Source organism: Glycine soja, chromosome 13 (assembly GCF_004193775.1).
Source record: "Glycine soja cultivar W05 chromosome 13, ASM419377v2, whole genome shotgun sequence".
Classification (NCBI taxonomy): domain Eukaryota; kingdom Viridiplantae; phylum Streptophyta; class Magnoliopsida; order Fabales; family Fabaceae; genus Glycine; species Glycine soja.
In genome coordinates this window covers 24,372,610-24,392,309 of record NC_041014.1, presented here as the reverse complement: position 1 = coordinate 24,392,309, position 19,700 = coordinate 24,372,610, and the positions used below count along the sequence as shown (strand labels likewise).

General features: G+C 34.7%; 3 protein-coding genes across 5 annotated transcripts; 1 reads left to right on the top strand and 2 right to left on the bottom strand.

Moving 5' to 3' along the window:
- Nucleotides 1–4,454: 4,454 nt before the first annotated feature.
- Nucleotides 4,455–9,665, bottom strand: LOC114381368 (kinetochore-associated protein KNL-2 homolog). Of its 2 annotated transcripts, none has more exons than XM_028340607.1 (9): nt 9,496–9,665; nt 9,318–9,421; nt 9,019–9,163; nt 8,487–8,634; nt 8,026–8,358; nt 7,349–7,921; nt 7,107–7,165; nt 6,890–6,966; nt 4,455–4,711 (listed from the first exon to the last, which is right to left on the bottom strand). In XM_028340607.1, the coding sequence occupies exons 1-9, from the start codon at nt 9,559–9,561 to the stop codon at nt 4,684–4,686; spliced, it is 1,533 nt and encodes a 510-aa protein (XP_028196408.1). In that variant the 5' UTR covers nt 9,562–9,665; the 3' UTR covers nt 4,455–4,683. The 2 variants fall into 2 exon arrangements, with proteins under 2 accessions (XP_028196408.1, XP_028196409.1); XM_028340608.1 differs by having other exon boundaries at nt 9,318–9,403; nt 9,496–9,664.
- A 2,571-nt stretch (nt 9,666–12,236) lies between these two features.
- On the top strand, nt 12,237–15,230 carry LOC114382640 (heat shock cognate 70 kDa protein 2-like). The gene is made up of 2 exons (XM_028342200.1): nt 12,237–12,572; nt 13,273–15,230. Exons 1-2 carry the CDS (start codon nt 12,359–12,361, stop codon nt 15,003–15,005), a joined length of 1,947 nt encoding a protein of 648 aa, XP_028198001.1. The 5' UTR covers nt 12,237–12,358; the 3' UTR covers nt 15,006–15,230.
- A 1,214-nt stretch (nt 15,231–16,444) lies between these two features.
- On the bottom strand, nt 16,445–18,666 carry LOC114382395. Of its 2 annotated transcripts, none has more exons than XM_028341781.1 (2): nt 18,494–18,666; nt 16,445–18,187 (listed from the first exon to the last, which is right to left on the bottom strand). In XM_028341781.1, exon 2 carries the CDS (start codon nt 18,097–18,099, stop codon nt 16,588–16,590), a length of 1,512 nt encoding a protein of 503 aa, XP_028197582.1. In that variant the 5' UTR covers nt 18,100–18,187; nt 18,494–18,666; the 3' UTR covers nt 16,445–16,587. The 2 variants fall into 2 exon arrangements, with proteins under 2 accessions (XP_028197582.1, XP_028197583.1); XM_028341782.1 differs by having other exon boundaries at nt 16,445–18,137.
- Nucleotides 18,667–19,700: the final 1,034 nt, after the last annotated feature.

The following is a 19,700-nucleotide window of genomic DNA, read 5'->3' as shown; positions in this document are numbered from 1 at the left end:
CATAATTGACACATTATTATTCCACTTAGATCAAATGCATTTTGTGTTCTTCTTTCTTACTTTAGACTTGAGCTTGTAGGTGTTGATATCTTTTCCAAGCAACATCTGATTTTCTTTCTTAGCTTTTGCCCTTATTGTTGGGCCTCTTACCCAGTTAGATTCTTCCTCTCCTAAGCTACTCTTGGTTTTTTTCCTTGAAAGGTTTTCCTTGGTCTCCATCTATATTCAAAGTGTATTTAGTATATTTCTTCTGTGTACTTTTTAGAATTTCAAACGTATTTATAAGGATGAAAGATACAAAGTGTTATTTTAAGATAAATTTAAATATCAGTTTTAGGTCCAAAGTTTTAAGTTCAAAAGTCATTTTGAAACTAGTTTTGGACCCCAAAATTAATTTATGAAATCAATTTGAGGTCCAAAATTTTATGTTCGAAAGTGATTTTAAAAATTACCCAAAGTTAAAGTACACAGTGTTGTTCATCAATAATGAGAGAAGATAACATTTTTCACACTGACAGAGAAGTTATCCAATGACCAAATCAAAGAATAACTAAAGGTGGTTCATAGAAAATGACGTCCAAAGACAAAGAAGGTTGGAGAAAATTATCATGTCAATTATCAAGTAAACGCCATTTTGTGACCAACAAATATGTGAACGAAACACTCCATTTCTCAACTCCATTGTGTCTGTCTGATCTGATATCTTATTGTCCAAACACTCACCACAAAAAGAAAATAGAATGATTGAAGAATCATTTAGTGGGATATACAAATTAAAATATATTAAGTCAATCGTATCATATATAACAACCTTAGTCCATCTATGTCACAATAAGTATAACATAAAACATTAAAAAAAAACAAGTACTAATTTAATAAATAGAATAATTTTATTAAATTATTCTTATTGGTTAAGATTTCTCCACAAGGATTGAAAAATAATAAATAACTCAATGGATAAAGTAATTTTACAATTTTTTATTAGTTTTTAAAAGATTGATATACATGATATTTAAAAATCACCAAATTAAAACTTCACTTGTAAGGCTTTTGAGGAACTTATAAGTTCCTTTGAGTAGATTATAAGCTCCTTTGAACAAAATAAGATTGTTTAGTATACAAGTTTATTTTAGTAACTTATGAAAAATAAGTTAACTTATAAGATATTATTTTCTTTTTCTTCTCAATTTTATCTTTATTATTTTATTTTAAATTTTATTTTACCCTTTATTCAATTTAAGTCCCATTATGGAAACTAGACACTTGATGACATATCTATTTTCTTTGTTGTTATACAACTTAAAATTCTACTTTTGATTTAAATAGTTAAAATATTTGGTTACTAAACCAAAGTTGATAAAAGAAAATCAAAATTATATGTACTATTGTATAGCAGCGGAATCCCAATATAAAGAAATCAAATTTTATCAAATCATTGGTAGAAGATATTATTTGTACCATGTTTTGCCGTTATGCAAGTGAAAGACATGTATATCCAAGTTCTTCTTCTACAAACAAAAAGAATAAATATTTAAGAAAAATTATAAAGAAAAAAATACTTTTTATTTTTTGTTTTAAAATAATATTATTAATAAAGTATTTAAATGTTAAAAAAATAATTTTAAACAATATAATTCTAATAAAGTTTATTTAATTTAGTTTTACTTTTCCAAAAAAATGAAAATTTTAATTTTAAATCTTACTTTTTAAATGATAAGTTATTAGAAATAAATTTCAAATATGAAAAATATTAAATATGTTATTTTATGTCATTTGACATTTATAAGTTATTTTAAATCATCTAGTTTACAAGCATTTAATTATCTTCCAATTTTTCTGCTTCTAGCTCATGTTAGACAAAGCATTTAAGTTAATTTTTAACTTTTTTACTAGCTGAAAATTTGTTTAATTGTTTGATAAATAAGTTTTTATTATTAACTTCTGACAATGTTTAAACGTTACTTGAAATATTATTTTTAAAATGATAGTTTCTAACTTCTAACTTTTTATATTTATTCTCTTTTTGTCCTTGAACACTTATTGAATTTTCTTTTTAATCTTTTCTATTTAAGGTAAAAAAATAATATTATTTTTGCCATTTTTTTTTACATATGATAGAGTTTTCTTATTTTTACTTTTTTATTATATATGATATTAATATTGATATATAATAGTTCATGTAGTTTTATTCTCTTGGATATTTTATAAATAAAAGGCTATAAGTGTTTAAAATTAATTTAATACTAAATTATAAATACTACAAAATACATTCATATGCTACTTAAACAGATTATTTTATCAAATACATATAATTCAATAAGATAACTCTCCAATTTTGAGTTAGTTTTTGGCAAACATAGCAGCTTATAAGAGCATCTACAATAGGAATTGCTGAATGTGTTGCTTAATAAAAAAAAATGTTATTTTGATTTGCTACATGCGATTTAAAGTTACTTAAAATTGAAGAGAATTGTTAATATAAACAACTATTGCTTCTCCTTAACTTTGTATTAAATATAGGAGAGAAAAATATAATATTTACAAGTAACTTATTAATAGAAATATTCGTTGGAAAAAAAATTGATGTTAATTAAGATTAAGCTGACAAAAATTAGATTGTTTATATCAATAACATTGAAAATGGTTTAAGCTTTCAGTTAAGTTATAATAATGATAAAAGGCACTAACCTAAGGCATGATTTCCGTTTTAATTTTTTAGGTTGAATATCGGTTCAAAAGTCGAGTTTCCTTTTAAAATTATAACTATTCATTACCTTTAATGACCAATTTCTCCTTGCGTCTACGATAATCAAGATAAGTTCTTTGACTATTTCTCTTAATTGAATTTTTAGGAGACTATTTCTCTTATTGATAACAAACCTTAAAGAAGCTCTTAAGAATTTAATCTACTAATACCATTAGATTTTAGAGCAACCTAATTTTAACGGAAATTGAATGTACACTGTTTCTATTAAAATTATTTAAATTTAGATGTAATTGATTTAACTATCACGTTATATGACAGTAGATATGATTCTCGTTTTCGTTACCTACTTATATACACACTTGCACTTGCAAGCCTCACTTTACTTGTATATAAAATTAATAAATCAATAAAAAAATTAATTAAAACTATTGTTACAAGTAAATTAAAAAATACATTCTTAAATTTAAAAAATATAACATTAAAAGTATTCCCGCATAATATTAAAACAAGTAAGCAATGATATGTCCTGACCTAGGACATAAACAAACAACATTACAAAGATAATCATCCAACATAATAATTCTTAAAATTTATAATGTTATAATCACTCAACAAAAACTCTAATTAAACTTAGACATTATGTGATGATAATATTTTTTAAGACCTATCAAAAAAGAATATATAAACTAATTAGCTTATAATTATATTATTATAAATTATACATAAAAAAAACACAAATGGATATAATATTTGACTTCATTTAAATCAATTTCTCCATATTTTTGGAAACACTTATCTCATAAGTTTATATATTGCTTTGGTCCATTAATACTAATAAAACTAGAATATGATAATAAGACTAAGGATTAAAGTATAAAAATAATAATTAAAACTACCAATAGGTATTTTTGTTTTTTTCTTAATCCTTTGGTTAATCAAGGGGAAAAATCCATTGGTTGAGATAAGTAAATTTTTGTTAAAAATTATTTCTATCAAGAATTATACTCGAGTATTACTTATCAATATGATACAAACTTGTAAAATGTAACGCAGACTCATCTTAACCATTCCCGGGGTGAAAAAATAACAAAAACCAAGGTTTTATAAAACTGCAAGCATTTGAGTTCATGAGTAATTTGAGCGGACGAATTGAGTACAAAGCATCATTTTTTAATGTCAAAACATTTCCATATTTTATGGGTTAAACGTAGTGTCTAAACCGGATAACACCAGGACCTGGTCTATCAAAATCAATATTGATAAGCAAATATTTCCTATGTTATCTTCAGTTATTTTGGTGCTGTCAAATAAGAGTCATCAACATTGAGAGTAGGCATGGCAACGGGATCCAAACTTATGGGGCTCATCCCGATTTTGACAGAAAAAATTCGAGTTGACCGAGGTTGAGTTCAGGTTTTCCCATATAGCCAAAGTCGGGTTCGGGATCGGGGGTGAGATTATTAATACCCGTCCCGAATCCATCCCAAACCTGCCCCGCTAATCATTAATTTAAAAAAATATCATTATATATATATATATATATATATATATATATAACACATTAAAACATGAAACTATTAGATTGAATTTTATGTTAGTGTTGGATTGGATTTTATATTCTCATGTACAATCTAAAAATATGTTATGGTTGCTATTTAAAATTATATTTTTTTTATAAAATTTTATAAACATGTCAGAGACGGGAAGGGGTGGAAAAGGAAATGGGGAGTCGGGGGCGGGAGTGGGCTAAGCAAAACCCCACCTTAATGTGCATAGTTGAGAGGGGCGAACTTAATGTGCATGCTAAGAAATATATAGAAGCTATTCAACCTAACCATGGTATAATAAACCATTGTACATCTTATCTAATTAGCAAACAAGATCACAAAATATTCTAAAAACCACAACCAAAGAAGAGGGACTATTCACAGAAAAGATCCATACCATGAATCAAGCATTTAAGTTCCTTTCCTGCATCACGCTCCACGTTTTTGATTGCTAAACCTGTTTAACAAGACAACTATTTCAAATCTAATATGCAAAATAAATTGTTATTCTCAAAGCTCCAGTCCAGAACTCACCCTAACACCATGAGACAAGATAAATCATTTAATATTTTATTGAGGTAAAACACAACCATGTTAACCTACCTATATTATGAAGGAAGATAGGTTAGTTCAATTATAAGTTACAATTTGATTTACTCAAACCAAAGACATTACCAAAGGTTTATCTGCGGTTCAAAGATCAGCAGATGGGTTTTATTGGTGAATTGTTGTTGATGGTTCCTAATCTGGCAGTGCTAAGGTCCTTTATGCTACTTGTGCAGCTGCACCTGTGGGCTTACATTGGATCAGAAGCCTGAAAGATCTGAGTTATGTAATGACACTCTTCCACATGACCGATATCAAATTGACTTTTAAGGTCAGAAACAAGAAGACCAAGAAAAAAGTTTGTTGTCATTATCTAAATAAAAAGGAGAACGAGGAATGAGGAAGAAACCTCCCTCCTTGATATACTAGTCACCAACGTATTTATTTTAGGAATGTATCTCTTAATATCTGTATTATTTTTGTAACCTCTAAATTGGAAGGAATTTAGAAAATCCCAACAAATCAAGGGACTTTAGCTTATAGAATAAGGAGATATTTTGTTTCCAAAACTAGTGCTGGAACTTCTGTATATATTCTATCTAATTGATCGATGAAATTATCAAGTTGAATCCTAATTCCAGATGGTATCACAGCTCTCAAGCTAGGGAGGCTCCGACTATATACTCTTGCAACCTCATTGCAGCCATTGATAGTTACCAAAAACAATGAAGTAAAATCAGAGACTGATTGTTGTATTAATAGTGGAAATCCTAGCCTGTATCCAGATGATACCAGGACTGGGTATGAGAAAACCAGAGCAATGCAGAAAAATGGAAAAAAAAATGATAATCAGGGCAGATTCTAGAGTTACCATTTCTCTCCCAAGCCTTAAATAATTCCAGCCTACCTCACCTCCCAACCATACCTCCACTTATACCTTGTCTTCCCCCCATACAACTCATGCACACCCCATGCCCCTACTGCCAACTATGTACTTAGTTAAGACTATATCAGGTGCATCGCACCTTTTCCCTCTCCACACATACATCTTGGTTATTTTATTAGGGGTTCTATCACCCTTCAAATGAGGCTACTAGTTCTGATTTTCAAACTTAACAAGTTGAAACTAAAACCTAAACTGTTGAAAATGACCAACACCCCCAGTTGCCATTAGAAAATGAACCAGAAAATGCACCAATAAGCCACTATACTCTCTCTCAAATGACTTCTCTTTTAAAAGCTTCTCATCAACCCACAAAACTTTCCTTGAAAACCTGAATCTACCACCACACCTACTACCTTACCTAAGGCATTGTTTAATAAAAATGGAAGCAAGCCATGGATGTAGAGATGAAGAGATTAGAGAAGAATAAAATTTGGAGTTAGTGACACTACAAGCAGAAAAAGACCAATTGGATGCAAGTGGATACATACTGTGTGAAATATAGAGCAGATGGATCAATTGAAAGGTATAAAGCAAGGTTAGTTGCCTGAGGATTTGCCCACACCTATGGAATTGATTATCTGGAGACCTTTGCTCCAGTTGCTAAGATGAACAAAATCAAGGTAATATTTTTCTCTTCCTGCCAATTATGGTTGGAATTTGCAGCAATTTGAAGTGAAAAATTCCTTGGAGTTCTTAAGGAGGATATTTAAATGGAACTACCTCCAGGATATGGAGAAAATGTTGCTGCCAATAAAGTAAGCTGAAAAGGCACTATATGATCGCTTAGGGCCTTGTTTGGTAGGTTTACTAGAGTCATGACAACAACCTTGGGATATAAGCAAAGCCAAGGGGATCCATACCCTGTTCAAACATTCTGACTTCTGAGGCAGGCAGAGTAACAGTGCTGTAAGTGTACTTGGATGGATGACATTAACACTGTGAGATATGTTGTTTCATAAATAGTGCTAGAACTTCAGTGGATATTCTACCTAATTGATCAATGAAATCATCAAGTTGACTCCTAAATTTTCCAGAAAACCCATCAAGTGTGCATAGATATTTTAATCTGAGGAAATGTCGTCTACACACGGAAAGTTATAATTTATTCTAATGGGAAATGTTTCTTAACAACAAAAGACATACCTACTCAATGATGGTGAAAAACCTCTACAAGGTGATATCAGAGATGCACCATCCCGAATTTCTGTAATCTCGTGGTCCTGGATGATAACATTCAAAAAGAAAAAGTTAAAAGAGATTTGGAGACATGATTAGTGTGTACAAGATATGATTAGGTGTGCAGGATGTCTACCAATGGCAGACAAGAAAAAAGGTCCACATCACATAGGATACCACATACCGCATTATAAATTGGTATTTGATTGCGCCAAAACTCTAAGGGAGGTAGAAGCAACCTACCTGCAACATAACCCAAGCACAAAACTTATAGTCTGAGTAAATGATGTTTCAAATTACATCAAAAGAGGCTAACAATAGCATTGGGTAACAAGAGAGTGCATGAAAATCACACAAAGCACAATTATTACTTCTAAGCCTAATAAGATGAAGTAGTTTATGCACAGACAATAATGAAAAAATTACCGGATCTGGATTTTCTGAAACTTAGTGACTCTGGAGTAAATGTGGATATTTTCTGTTGGCTTCCCTTGGCCAAGGGGCTTAGATCCTTTTCTCGTGGATTTTTCAAAGCAGATGCAGATTTATTCAGTTTTCCCTTGGGCATGACCACTTTTGTTTCAACTGTCACTCTCTTTTTCTTATAACAGCCTTCAGTCTTTGGTGACAATGTTCTAGAAATTTTGGATGCAGATTTTTTAATTACCTGCCCAGGTGATGTGCTTAGTTGTCTTGACGATTGTGACTGAATGGGTGTTGCTGGACTTTTCAGTCCCTTTACATCACAATTCTCCAAGGCCACTGAAGTAGAGTTCTCATTATTTGGATGCTTCAGAGACCCTCCAGAAGCAGGCTTCTTCTGCTGGTATACTTTAATATCATGCAACCTGGCACTACGACTTTTCCCACCACTACTACAAGCAACATTAACCCCATTAATTTCCTTTGACACGTTGGATTCATTTTCAGGGAATGACTTCTCATGATCTCCCGGGGCCTCCTCTGATGCCAAAGAAGTAGGAATGGCATTTTCCACACCTGGAATAGCAATTAAAATATCAATATAGAAACTGGATAGAAAGGAAATGATAAAACATCAAACAAGTGCAAGGCATAAATAAAAACAAATGCAGGTCATTTACAAGCATCGTTTGAATATTCACTCCACAATTGCGGCTGAATGGGTGTTGTCGGACTTTCCAGTCTCTCTACATTACAATTCTCCAAGGCCACTGAACTAGAGTTCTCATTATCTGGATGGTTCGGAAGACATTCAGAAGCAGGCTGCTTCTTCTGCTGGCATACTTTAATATTGTGCAACTTGAAACTATGGCTTTTCCCACCACTACTACAAGCAACATGAACCCCACCCATCTCCTTTGACACGTTGCATTCATTTTCGGGGAATGACATTTCGTGATCTCCTGAGGCCTCCTCTGGTGATACCAAACAGGTAGGAATAGATTTTTCCACACCTGCAATAGCAATTAAAATATCTATATAGAGATTGGATAGATAGGAAATGATAAAACACCAAACAAGTATAAGAAATGACTAAAACATAAATGCAAATCATATTTACAAACATTTTTTGAATATTTACCATCAGATAAAATTTTTGGACAGCTAGCTGGTGCATTATCAGGAACAACACTACCCAAATCAGCATCAGTGGTAGGTTCTTCTTTGAAGCAATCTAGAGCATACCTTTCCCAGTCTGGAGGAAAGCCAAATAAAAAATGGTGGAAAACCTAGCAATGAAGAAAAAACAAATAAAAAAGGGGCAAATAAAAAATCAACTTGAGATAACATACAAACTATACATCATAAAACGATGGACAATTACCACCATAAACAACAACTTGCAACACCCATGATCACAATACATTATACACACCGTACGATACAGCGGAATTATAAAACAAGGCTTGTCAAATAGAAAGGGAAAAGTGAAAAACACCAAGGACCAGTTTGGATAAACTTTTAGAATTAAAAAAAAAAAAGGTATTCTCCAACAAGCTATAAGTAACTTAGCATAAGTTAATTTTATCTTACGAGAGAAGTTTAATTCATTTTACCGTCTTATTTTCTTAGTATCTGCATAGAAGTGAACCTAAACAGGGAAGGCTACAAACCTCGGCGGAAAAACCATTTTCGAGAGTGCGCTGCTCGTTGATGAAGCCCCTGATTATGACGCATATCCCATCCGCAGTCTCGAGAGAAAACACGTCATATCTTTTGATAACAGCAGCAGAAACAAACACACGCGTTGCCTCATCCCTGAATCACAAAATTAAACCGTTACAATAATCACACAATTTCATAATCATAATTTCAAATACGAACAGACATTATACCAAACACTCGCGTTTAAGTTGAAACGACAGAGGAGTGAAAACCCTAACACGAAGGAAGAGAGGAGTCTGAGACTTACTTTCTCGACGAGACGCCAGCGACGGCTAAACGCTTTCCTTGGAAGTCGTTTTTGGCTATAACCAACCACCAATCGTATAAGGTGACCTTCGGAAATGAAAAGAACTGCGTGAGAATTTAAAATTAGAGAAAGGGGAAAAAAAGGTGAGACTGAGAATGAAGGAGGTGTAGTGAGTAACCGTTCGTCGGAAAGAGCTTGATACGATGTCGTTTGAAGGAGTTGCAGTCGGAGTGGAATCAGCCATTAACGGTGTTGTGATGTGATATCTGCGTTACATACACACCCACCTACATCTCTGTCTAATATTCCCGCGCAAAACACGAGTGGTTGTAGCTTCTAACTAGAGAGTTGTCCTACCAATGGGCTAATACTAATATTTGAATATTGATAAATGTAAATTATTATTATATGTATATAATTTTATAATTTTATTAATTGGGATGATAATAATGTTGAAGTATCGGTATAAAAAACATTAAATATAATATGAATTTGAAATTAATCTCATCCAATTGTAATAGAACTAACTAATCCTAAGGCAAAGGGTCAAGAAACTCAACGCTACTATTCTTAAACAACTTCTTGGAGTTAGGCTTTCTTTTCACACTATTACGGATACAAAAATTATGGGAAAAATTGGATTCCATTGTCAGCTGCTCCTATCGGAAATAGGATTAACCACGGATTCGAGCAATAGCACATGATTTCATAAAACCATATGATTTTCCCGATCTAAATAAAGCAGGTTTTCCATGAAGAAGATTTGGCTAAGCATGTTCTATTCGATACGGGTAGGAGAAGAACCCGACTCGATTTTATTAAAAAATAGAGAAATCAAAACCAAGTCAAGATGATACGGATCAACCCCTCTTCTTGCGTTCTTGTGCCAAAGATCTTACCATTTCCGAATAGTTTCGGATGATATTGTTGTGATTATTATTAGTAACATGTTGATGTAGTGAATGAGAGGTTGTACAATGAACAAAAATGAATGTATTGATTGCATATATAGATAAAATTAGTGAATATTTAAAAATCCCAAGTAGGTTAGTGCTATTATACACAATACTAACCTAAAAAGGGGTAGATTGATGTGAATATGCTTTATTGGTTGTGACCTAATAACAAATTTGGCAGTATTTCCCTTCTTTCCCCTGCAACATAAAGAAATAAAGCTAATATACAAAATGCATTTGAGATTTGATCATAATCAAATTGCAAAAGAATGTGCATGTTGAAACCTGTATAAGTACTGGTAAAGCTAAATATGTAGTGTATTGTAATACTCTAATTAGAAAATGATATGTTGAAAATCAAGTCAATAAATAATGTTGTAGGTAGGAAATGTAGGATGTGTTACTGTATAGTTTGATAGAAAATGAATTTGATTAACCATAATGCATATGTAACAATGAGAATTTGGGAAGCATACATTCTTTATAAGTTTGCAAATACTTCTTTGTATACTACATTAATGGTAGTATTTTTTGGAGTGTCTTGTTTGTCATGAATAATAATATGTAGTCCTTTTTTACTTTGCACTCGTGAAAGTACAACATATAGTTGGCAATGGAAAAATACTGGGTTTGGTAAATACAATCCTACATGTGCCAAGGACAGTCGCTGAGACTTGTTTATAGTTATTGCAAATGAAACCATGAATGAAAATTGTCTTCTAATTAGTTTGAATGGCCATGGAGAATCAGAATGAGACATATTCATTATTGGTATGTATGTCTTATGACCTATATTGGGTCTAGTAATAATCTCTGCTTCAATCACATTTGAACCAAGTCTTGTGACAATAAGCCTAGTTTCATTGCATAACCCATTTGTCTTGTCCAAATTTCGTAATAGTATGATGGGAGTGCCAACCTTGATTTTTAACTTGTGATTAGGTATTTCTGATGTTTTCAACGAGTTCAGAAATTCAGGTGTTAGAACTCCAAATGTAGGATTGAGTAGTTCATCAGATTTATCAACACTATCGGCACTACAATACTCTTTCTCCTCATTGGATATCAAATATAGGACATAGTCATTTATATTGTCAACAACATTTTTTGTAGAGGCTAGAATAACTTTTTTTTGCAAGAAATCTCTGTTGCTATAATTTTGTAATAAGTCTAGATATGTTGCCTCAACAATTGCTTGGATAGGATCATTAAAGTCCTTGATAAGAAACTCATTTGGGAAGGTGATTTCGCCACATCCATCATTAGGTTCTCCAAGTTTGTCATCACCTATATCTACTAGCCAATCAGAAAATTGTTTGAGGTCATCATTGTTGGTATGGGCAACATGATTGGTTTGCAAACGCATGTTTTTTTGTCAATTTAAGAATTTGGCAACTCTAAATGTATGATGCATTAAAGAGTGAGGAAGGAAGTGTTGGACAAAAAAAAGGTAAAATTGTAAATTTGGTCTTTTTATTTATTTTAGAATTTAATTTTGGTCTTCCTATAATTTAATTTACGAATTTTGTTTCTCATTTTGTTGTCATCTTGTTATTTTAGTCCTCAATCCCGAAATTGGATGTTCACGGTAAATTGTTTACCTCCACATGTCGCACTTTCAATGAACCTTAATTGTCATGTGTCGCACTTTTATAAGATGTTGACCTTAATTAGGTGTAGAAAATCAACGTCCAATAAAAGCACGATAATTGACTGTCAACTAATGACAATCAATGTTCAATTTCGGGTCGGGGATTGAAATTGAATTCTAAGACCAATAGAATGATTTTTACAATTTTGCCCCCGACCAAGTATAGCCCGCCAGGAAAAATTCGAATCTTAACTGTCCAAACATGCTAGCCTCAACATCCAACGGCCCCTAAGGTCTTGGAACATTATGGAAAAAAAGAACCACAAAAACCCTAACAAGCGCAAAGCATTGCTGAAATTGCTATATAAGGTCCACTCTCGTTCCTTCCCTCGCCCTCTCTGCACTCGATCTCGAAACCCAGCCGCGGTTTCGAACCTTTCTCTCAGATCTCTCTCTTCGTTCTCTCACTCGCTGACACAACAAACGAAAGCATTATGGCTGGCAAAGGAGAGGGTCCAGCCATCGGAATCGATCTCGGAACCACGTACTCGTGCGTCGGTGTCTGGCAACACGATCGCGTCGAGATCATCGCCAACGACCAAGGTAACAGAACGACGCCGTCTTACGTCGGGTTCACCGACACCGAGCGTCTCATTGGTGATGCCGCAAAAAATCAGGTCGCCATGAACCCCATCAACACCGTCTTTGGTAAGATCCCCCTGCTTCAAATTTAGTATTGTACGGACACGGTCTTTTTTATGACATGTTTTTTTTTTTCACGTTGATGTTGCTGTTGTTGGTGTTTTTTTTTCGTGTTTGACTTGGAATAGATCGGTGTTTTTTTAGTTGTTCTTTTTTTTTTGGTAATTTTTTGTCCTGTTTGGTTTTAGTTTGCTGATGTAAGTGCCTTTTGCATTTCTTCTCCGGGGTGTTTGATATGGTTTTGATGTATACAAATAAGGAAAGCTGAATACCTTTTTTAACCCTGATATCATCCTCTTTAAGAAATTTTTATGCATTAAACTAGTTGTTAAGTGAAAGCATGATGATATTCTTATTAAATAAATTAATAAATAAACTAGTTGTTAAGTTCGTTTCCCTAAAATACTGCAATTGAATTGACATTGACTTGCAGATCAGGTTGTTTTAGTATTTGTTCAGTGCCTTTTTCTCTCAGAAGATGTTGGTTTGTATTTGTTAAGTGAAAGCATACTGTTGTCATTATTAAGTAAAACAGTTAGGGTTTTGACTATATATTGACTGTTTTGACTAAGTAGATTGAATTGTCATTGAGGTTGTTTTAGCATTTGTTCAGTGCCTTTTCTCTCAGGATAGATGTTGGTTTGTATTTGTTAATGTGAATTATTATAGGATTGCATATTTATATTTTTCTTTGTGCCTCTTGCAGATGCCAAGAGATTGATTGGTCGTAGATTCAGTGATGCCTCTGTTCAGAGTGATATTAAACTGTGGCCTTTTAAGGTTTTGTCTGGACCTGCTGAAAAGCCAATGATTCAGGTCAGTTACAAGGGTGAGGATAAGCAGTTTGCTGCAGAGGAAATCTCTTCTATGGTGCTAATGAAAATGCGTGAGATTGCTGAAGCTTATCTTGGCTCTTCAATCAAGAATGCCGTTGTTACTGTCCCTGCTTACTTTAACGATTCTCAGCGTCAAGCTACCAAGGATGCTGGTGTTATTGCTGGTCTCAATGTGATGCGTATTATCAATGAGCCTACTGCTGCAGCCATTGCTTATGGTCTTGACAAGAAGGCTACCAGTGTCGGCGAGAAGAATGTCTTGATTTTTGATCTCGGGGGTGGTACTTTTGATGTCTCTTTACTTACCATTGAGGAGGGTATCTTTGAGGTGAAAGCCACAGCTGGGGACACCCATCTTGGAGGTGAGGATTTTGATAACAGGATGGTCAACCACTTTGTTCAGGAATTTAAGAGAAAGAACAAGAAAGATATCAGTGGCAACCCCAGAGCACTTAGGAGGTTGAGGACTGCCTGTGAGAGGGCAAAGAGAACTCTATCTTCAACTGCCCAAACCACCATTGAAATTGATTCTCTCTATGAGGGAATTGATTTCTACTCCACCATTACTCGTGCTAGATTTGAGGAGCTCAATATGGATCTCTTCCGCAAGTGCATGGAACCAGTTGAGAAGTGTTTAAGAGATGCTAAGATGGACAAGAGGACTGTCCATGATGTTGTACTTGTTGGTGGTTCCACCAGAATTCCCAAGGTGCAACAACTCCTGCAAGATTTCTTTAATGGGAAGGAGCTCTGCAAGAGCATCAATCCTGATGAGGCTGTGGCATATGGTGCTGCAGTTCAAGCTGCTATCTTGAGTGGTGAGGGTAATGAGAAGGTTCAGGATCTTCTCCTTCTTGATGTCACCCCTCTCTCTCTTGGGTTGGAAACTGCTGGTGGGGTGATGACAGTCTTGATCCCCAGGAACACTACTATCCCAACAAAGAAAGAACAGGTTTTCTCAACCTATTCTGACAACCAGCCTGGTGTGTTGATCCAGGTTTATGAAGGTGAGAGAACAAGGACTAGAGATAACAACTTGTTGGGCAAATTTGAACTTTCTGGCATTCCTCCAGCTCCCAGGGGTGTTCCTCAAATCACAGTGTGCTTTGACATTGATGCCAATGGTATCTTGAATGTCTCTGCCGAAGACAAAACTACCGGCCAAAAGAACAAGATCACCATTACCAATGACAAGGGTAGGTTGTCAAAGGAAGAGATTGAGAAGATGGTTCAAGAGGCTGAGAAGTACAAATCAGAAGATGAAGAGCACAAGAAGAAGGTAGAGGCCAAGAATGCATTGGAGAACTACTCATACAACATGAGGAATACCATTAAAGACGAGAAGATTGGAGGAAAACTTGACCCAGCTGACAAGAAAAAGATTGAGGATGCCATTGAGCAGGCCATCCAGTGGCTAGACAGCAACCAGCTTGGAGAGGCAGATGAATTTGAGGACAAAATGAAGGAGTTGGAAAGCATCTGCAACCCTATCATTGCCAAGATGTACCAGGGTGGTGCTGGTCCAGACGTGGGTGGTGCAATGGACGATGATGTTCCTGCTGCTGGAAGCGGTGCGGGGCCAAAGATTGAGGAAGTAGACTAAATTTAGTTTATTTCTGCTTTTGATTTACTATTTATTTTTAAATGTCTGATTTCATGTCCTTTGGTTGGATTTAGTTTCTCAAGAAAGACAATATTTGGTAGTATGTCATGTCGATTTATGTTTTCAGTATCATGTTACCCTTTTCAGTTTTCACTGTGTTTTAGTGGACACATACAGGCTTTAAAGCTTATGTTATAAGCTGGTTTTTTAGTATGTTTATGTTTCTATAGCTTGTTCGTTACGGATAACTTAAAGTTCTAAATTCGTATCTGATGAGTCATTCTACATTCCTACGAATGACCTCTTGAAAAATTACACGGTAAATGGATAACGGAGGATAGCGTTCTGAAGCTATTTTTATGCCCCATCAATATCTTAAAATAATGTGAGGAAAGCATAAGGCCCTAGCTTCAATTTGTTTTCGTATCCACTGTTTTTTTATAACTTTCCTTTATCGTTTTTTTTTATCTTTTCTTGATCAGTGTCTTTTTTTTTATCTTAAGCGTAGTTAAAGGTACCAATGACCTCAAGCTTTTAGTAGGGAATTTAGGTTCGATTTGGAAGACGTGTTTTGAGAAAATTTACGCAAATTAGTAGTTTTTTTTAAAATCAATAAAAACAAAAACTACTGCTTTTAGTAGTTTTTTTTTAAATCAATAAAAAGAGATGCATAAATTAATATTAGCTCATCAAATCAAAGAAACTCAGTTTATTTTCCTTTTTTCTTTTTCTAAAATTTTGACCAATCAGGAAACAAGAAAAGCAAAAAAAAACTTGACTCTAATCCTGACTATCTCGTAGCATCATTATGGAAAATTTATCCAATTAGAGCCATAATCAAGTTGAAACGAACAAGGTGTTACTCGGGAATCAAGTAAAATGAATTGAGTTCTCTAATTGACAAATTGAATTGTGGGTAGTTGCAATGTAAGCAACTTGCGGCTAAAACCAAAATTTCACCCCAGCTGTAATCCCCCACTGAAAAAGGTTCAAAGGTATGCAATCTTTAGAAAGGAGTATTAAAAAACTAGCCATTATTTCTGGGCTCTACTGTGTGACCGTTGTCATCGGTCTCAAATTCAGGGTGGTAGAAACTAGAAACTAAAGACACCTATTAGACTCTTTATACCAAGATGGGAAAAAGAAACTGAATCCCGAGCGAGGGATGAGAAAATATTTCATTGAACATTATTGGATGAACCCAGCCAAGTTCCAAAGAGGGTCAATCGAATATTGGTGGCAGCTAGTTTTGTTTGACAAGGATAACAAAGGAGCTGAATATTCAAAAGGAAACAACCTCGGGCAAATAAAAAACATACTAGTAGAGGCAATGTACGATTTTAATAAATAATAATTTCATATAAATGGTTATGATTGAAGACTGGATGTTAGACGATAGAGGAACGACTACAATCAAGGACCCAAAAAACCAGAGCAAATTAGTGCAGAAAAATGACAAGACAATACATTTGTATTATAGAAAACACAGTATGGTACATATTTACTGAAACAATGATTAACGGACCATGCTGACAATCATACCCATATATTTTTCATTAAGTGCCTAACTCATGTCTATAACTCAAGTCAACATGAGATCATTCCCCACATTTGGGCGAAGGCAAACACGAACTTCATGCTCTTCTGCTCCTGGAAGAAGTTTTGGCACCATTATCTCAAGCACAGATCCTGGCTCATCATAGTATGCTTCTATATTGGCATCTTCAGGAATTCGAGTTGAAAGAGGGATTTCACGAACGAATTCACCAGGAGGGCAGTGCTCTGACAATGGCTCTGTAAGCTTGAATGTCCTATCGTTTCTCTTGATAAATGGCTTGCGAGATACACTAACACAAGAAACCTTTATGATACCATGAGTTACAGTGTTCCTCCAAGAAACTTTTACAGTAGGAAGATCCACAAATGGCAAACTGATAATGATCAAGAAACCTCGTTCATCCTCATAAACAGTTTTTGCAGCTGTAACTGGTCCACAAACATTCTTCATCACCCCTCTGAAGTCATTCAACCAGTGTGATTCACTTGGGTGCATTACCAAATCTGGAATCTGATCAGGTGGAGGATTAATAGCCAAGCAACATTCTTCATCTTTCTCATAAAGGAAAAAGTCCTTCCTTTTCTTGCTGCTAACAGAAGACAGGACAGTCCCGTTACCATTACTGAGGTTAGACAGATGAGTTGATAAATTCAACACAGATCCATTAAGCATCTTCTTTGGGTGTGGATTCGGAGCGCTCTTGATCAGGGGAAGTGGTCTCTCGAGCTCAAATTCTGTGTTGGGAAGATTCCTCCATGAACTGAAGTCACTTGCTTCAGGTGGGATTGTGAAGTTCAAATCTCGGCCAGTGAGTTCAATCCACTTTTTCTGCTCATCCTTATCAAGACTCATAAGATTGGGTGATGGAACAACCTCAATGCCGTGCACACATTGTGGATTTGAAAGTCCTCTATAATGCTTCCGCTGCATCCGGTGGGATCGAACAAAACCCCGGTCAGCACTAAATGGAAATGGGCGCTCCCCTTGGCGGGAATGCCCATTCATGTAGCTCCTCAACTGCATCTTACCCAAAGCATTCTCCGGCTTCTCCTTGAAAACCCACATGTACATGTTTTCCATGTCGTGTTGAACCATGAAAACATCAAGCTTGATATTGGATTTATCGAACCCCGAAACACCATTGCTGTCCCTAACAACCTTGGCCTTGGACTTCTCAACCAATGCCGGCTTGAAGTAAAATCTGAAGAAAAACCAAGCACCCCATATGCTATCAAGCCGTTTGGCGCATTTCCTTCCAACTTTGGGGAGTTGGACGAAACTCTCAGTCTCGAGTCCTTGAGTACCAAGACCAATATCAAACACAGTATCAGAAGGATCAGGATTCCAAGGCTGTGGAGGTGGACTGCGCTCGGCCGAGAGGGGCAAATTGATATCAGGTGGACACGAGAGTGTGACTTTGCCATTCATATGCAGATCCAGATCCTGGTGAGAAGGAGCACTTGAATCCATGGACAAGAGTGTGGATGGATGATGATTCTCCATCGACAAACAACACGTGAGAAGTGAACCACCCATTGGATTGAACTACCTCATCAGCTTGATGAGTTTTGCTTCTGGTCGGTTCAATGTTGCCATCCCAAAAACAATTGGACAAAACAACAACCTTATAAACACAGTCATCATTCATATCAATCCCCACAACAATATCAAACCCTCCATACCCTTCTTTTCCTTAGAAAAAAAATCCTAATTTATGAACAAGATAACATAATCCTCAGTTCTTCACACACCCACCAAAAAAATAAAAATAAACCATACTCTAACTAATAACACCAGTAATAATGAAAATCCTATCCTATAATATGGCTTCAATTTCAAAATTGAAATCACAAATCTTTTACACAAATATTAATCTTAATTTATTGAAATAAACCCGAAAAGAAAATTGAAGGAGATCTTCAAGGAGTACCTCTGGGAAAAAGCGTTGAAAAATGGAGAAGACGAGGGAGCAGCAATGGCTAAGACGGTGATGCTTTTTTCCATCGTGTCAACCATAACATTGAATTGTACTCTACACTTTTTCTTTTATCTTAACAAAAGAAATAAAAAAACTAAGTATTGGTGAGGCGGTGAGTATGAAAAGGAAACTAAGAAGAGAGAAATGAAATATATTGATAGTGAACCGGGCCTGTTGGACCAGCCGGCTTTCCTTTGTCCATCACTAGTACTCGAAAAAGATTATTTTCAATGGACTTTTTTTAAAGGAAAAAGGCTTAAATAAACAGATTTTGTTCATGTAATATACAATTTTTTTATTATTTTCATTCTTGTAAAGTTACTTTTTAAAATGATCTTTGTAATTTTTTTAGTTCCTGTAATATATTTTTTATTTTTATTTTAATCTTATAATATATTGTTCATTTTGAATTAGTCTAAGTTAAGAAAATATTTGATAAGGACTAAAATCAAATGATGTATATATATTAAGACTCGATGCTCACAAATCTTCATAATAATTAGCCTCTTTGTAGGTGTGAAGAATGGATACTCACAAATCCAAAACATGGAAGAATCCAGGACTTTGGTGAGGAGTAGTTGAAGGTGCACGAAGGAAGTATAACCCTTATAACAACATTGAAACGAAAAATTTTATGAGTGTGTTTGGATGATAAAATTTTAAATTCTGAGAAATTTTAAATTTTAAGAATTTCAAATATTTCAATTGAAATTCTTTTATTTTCAAAATTTTGTGTTTGGATAAAAAAATTAAAATTGTGAGGGTGAAAGAAAATGAATGCAAAGAGAACAGAAGATATGTTGGATGTGCTTCCAAAGAGAATAATATTGATGCGGCATGGGGAGACACAAGAGAACCGGGACACGATGAGTCGATGACGTACACCATCATACCCAACCACAACATTCAGTCAACGACGCAAGGCATGACCCAGGCCCTCCGCGCTGGTGAGAACCTCCGCCGCGTGATAGGCAGCAACTACTGTTCCCTAAACTGGTGGGTGCAGTTTTACATGTCCTCCTATGTCTACACCCGATCGACGCTCTGTGAGCTCAGATAATGTTTCTTTAAGAAGAGGATCATCGACGTGAGACAAGAGTCGTGAATTCAAACATTTTGGAAGATTCTTATATTAAGAAGAGAATTTCAATTTCTTACC

Coding starts and splice junctions, on each gene's coding strand:
- LOC114381368 (XM_028340607.1), bottom strand. CDS start 9,561: ATGGCTGATTCCACTCCGACTGCAACTCCTTCAAACGACATCGTATCA. Junction 9,422..9,495: donor CAAGCTCTTTCCGACGAACG/GTTACTCACTAC, acceptor ATTCTCACGCAG/TTCTTTTCATTTCCGAAGGT. Junction 7,166..7,348: donor TTTCAGAAAATCCAGATCCG/GTAATTTTTTCA, acceptor GTTATGTTGCAG/GTAGGTTGCTTCTACCTCCC.
- LOC114382395 (XM_028341781.1), bottom strand. CDS start 18,099: ATGGGTGGTTCACTTCTCACGTGTTGTTTGTCGATGGAGAATCATCAT.
- LOC114382640 (XM_028342200.1), top strand. CDS start 12,359: ATGGCTGGCAAAGGAGAGGGTCCAGCCATCGGAATCGATCTCGGAACC. Junction 12,573..13,272: donor CCCCATCAACACCGTCTTTG/GTAAGATCCCCC, acceptor TGCCTCTTGCAG/ATGCCAAGAGATTGATTGGT.